This window comes from Gobio gobio, assembly GCF_949357685.1.
Source record: "Gobio gobio genome assembly, chromosome: 18".
NCBI lineage: Eukaryota > Metazoa > Chordata > Actinopteri > Cypriniformes > Gobionidae > Gobio > Gobio gobio.
Genome location: NC_137111.1, coordinates 8,736,519 through 8,739,212, shown reverse-complemented (window position 1 = coordinate 8,739,212; position 2,694 = coordinate 8,736,519). Strand labels below are relative to the sequence as shown.

The following is a 2,694-nucleotide window of genomic DNA, read 5'->3' as shown; positions in this document are numbered from 1 at the left end:
GTAAGCCTTTAAGGCTATTTTATTCACTTTAAACATCAGATGAAGTGATTATATTCTCTTTAATACAGATTAGGCAAAACACTGTTAACATCACTTGCCCACCGCGGCACCGTCGTTTTCATTTTTATAGTAATAAAATAATTTAGTTCAGTTAGAGAACAGACACAACAATTAAAAACTGAACGTGTCTGCTCAATACAGCACGAGCCGAACGGGCAAACAGCTGACAGACAAGATGATCGAAGATTTGGTTTCAAAGCGAAATGTAAAAGCGCCTATTTAAGGGAGTGTGTCCTTGTAGTTTTGTTGCTGTGTTGTTCATTACGAATAATAGGCTAATGAACCCGAAATTCAAGCAACCCGCCCCCAAATTCTAAAAAGTGGCGCTAATTCTAAACCGAAAGTATATGCGCACGGCCGTTCTGTCAGATCTGTGTAGGGTTTTGCTCAATATGAATCTGAATATCATAGTATAAAATACTATGTGGAGGACGCAAGATAATTTTATAATTATAATATGACTGCGTGGTGAACCTTAATTGTGTACCTTGATTGCAATGTAAGTCGCTTTGGATAAAAGCGTTTGCCAAAATGCATAAATGTATTTAAACAACTATCGCTTTGTGTTGTTGCTGTTCAGATAAAATTACAGAGTAAAGAAAAAACGGACATTAGATAATTTTTCAGTACACCAAAAAGCCAAATAAGTAGGTACGAAATGTTTTTTTTTTTTTTTTGTGGTAGCCTATACATATCCTTACAAGTAGGCCTACGATTTTGGCTGTATTATTTGTGTCCCCTTCAAAAATTGCTCTTGAGAAATTTCATGTTTATTGTCCCCCCAACTATAAGATGAAATTTACGCCCTGCTGACAGGGCAAGCTGCTTTAAACTATACATGTTAACTGCATCTTACCAGTTATTTTGAAGCCCTTAATATAAAGCATGTCATGTTTAGGACAAATTGTATCATGCACTCTCCCTGCATCAGCTCTTTCTCCGCTATTTTTCTGATGTGTTCGTATCAATCTACTGTATATCGATATAAACGGTAGTGCCTCATTCCATATCGTTTCTAAAAAATATATCGATATATTGTACAAACTCGATATACCGCCCAGCCCTAGTACTCGGTACTACTGAGATGGGTTTCTCTGCGCTCATCACAAACAGCTTGTGAGTAAAAAAAAAAAAGTTAATTTTGCAGATTATATCGCAAAACACAATTATGTAAATTCCGGTCTTGGTGAGTATCGGTGTGTTAACGCAGTCGGTTATGTCTTACATAAACACATGTGTAACAGTATAATTGATCCGTGCACTTGCTCTTAAAGTGACAGCAGCCTAAAAAACTGCTGTCTGTCATTAATGCTGAAAAACAACAAAAAATAGCTTTAATTGTAAGGAATCAGGATTAACAGCCTGTGTATTTAATTTATACAGGACAAAGCGTTATTTTACATTTGATTACTTTATTCAGTTTCTCTAGTATTTCTGAATACTAGTTAGACCTACCCCAAATAAACTTTTCTCTTTATTTCACCATTTAATTTGTATCTTTATTCTATTGTATTTATTTGTGCTAATTTAAAAATGCCATCCCCAACTCCCCCTTAAATAAAAAAATCCCCCTTAAGAATCACCTAAGAGGGAAATTACATTTTTGGTGGAATAAACTTTCAATGGAGGGACAGAAGTCACTGTTTGCATTAAAAATATCTTTATTAATGCTTCAAAGATGAACGAGCAGTATGAATTGATGACCGAATTTTCTCTTTTGCATAAACTATCCCTTTAAAGAGCCATCTTACAATTACCGTCCATAGTATTATGTTTGGAGAATGTGTCACGCTAAAAGCAGATGTACATTCAATACCATGTGTTCCTGTGGTGTGTTTAGGAAAGACTCGGCCTACCCACAGTATGTGACCTGTTCTCCTGTATGAAGCTCAGTGGAGACAAAGAGAAGTGGCTACATCACGCAACTACACAGGTGAGAACCAATGATATAAACATGAGCATTTAATAATAAAGCGCATTCAGAGGAAGTAAAACCATTTTCTCTCCTTTTTTTCTTCCCCCAGATATGAAGGCAACATCCACAGATTTACTCTAGCCCTATTTAATCGCTGATTATCGCACAATATTTCCCCTCTGTGTTCTTTAGGGATTGGCTCTCTCTGTTAACCTCTGCAGACTGAAAGAGTGATGTGGACTAAAGGCCCTGTCCAGAAGGCAAGGCTTTTGGTTCCCCATCACTCGAGGGAGTGCTTATGCTAGGGAATTCCTGTGTTTTTGCCTTTTTTTTTTATTGGCTTAATACAGGTCAATTCCAGTGGTGTTGTGGAAGCCAGTGTGTTTATTATAATTCAGTAATGTGATTTAAAACTCACGAGGAAATGGACCAGATTGGTGCATACAAAACAAATACATAATTTTTTTCCACATGGGGGCATAGTGGGAGGGGGGCTTGGGAAGAGCTGAAATACAAAATAAATCTATATTAATTTTAGTCATGCCGCTTTTTTTTAATCCATGTTTCAAATCTCAGCCATGCACATTTGTAGGAAACATGCTCTAAAAGCAGAGAAAGATTTCCTTCATCACTTCTTTGAATATATATTTATATAGAATTTTACTATTTTCTCAAGTAAGGAATGAGCATCCCTCGCTGTTCATATTACTTTTTTATTT

The 2,694-nt window shown here is 36.2% G+C and overlaps 1 protein-coding gene across 1 annotated transcript in view; it reads left to right on the top strand.

Moving 5' to 3' along the window:
- The window catches only part of ncoa4 (nuclear receptor coactivator 4), a gene marked incomplete at its 3' end in the record, with an annotated part of 8,900 nt that extends 6,810 nt beyond the window's left edge, over positions 1–2,090 (top strand). Inside the window, 2 exon segments of the mRNA XM_079843555.1 lie at positions 1,906–1,993; positions 2,085–2,090. Coding sequence (XP_079699681.1) covers positions 1,906–1,993; positions 2,085–2,090 — 94 coding nt within the window.
- Positions 2,091–2,694: the final 604 nt, after the last annotated feature.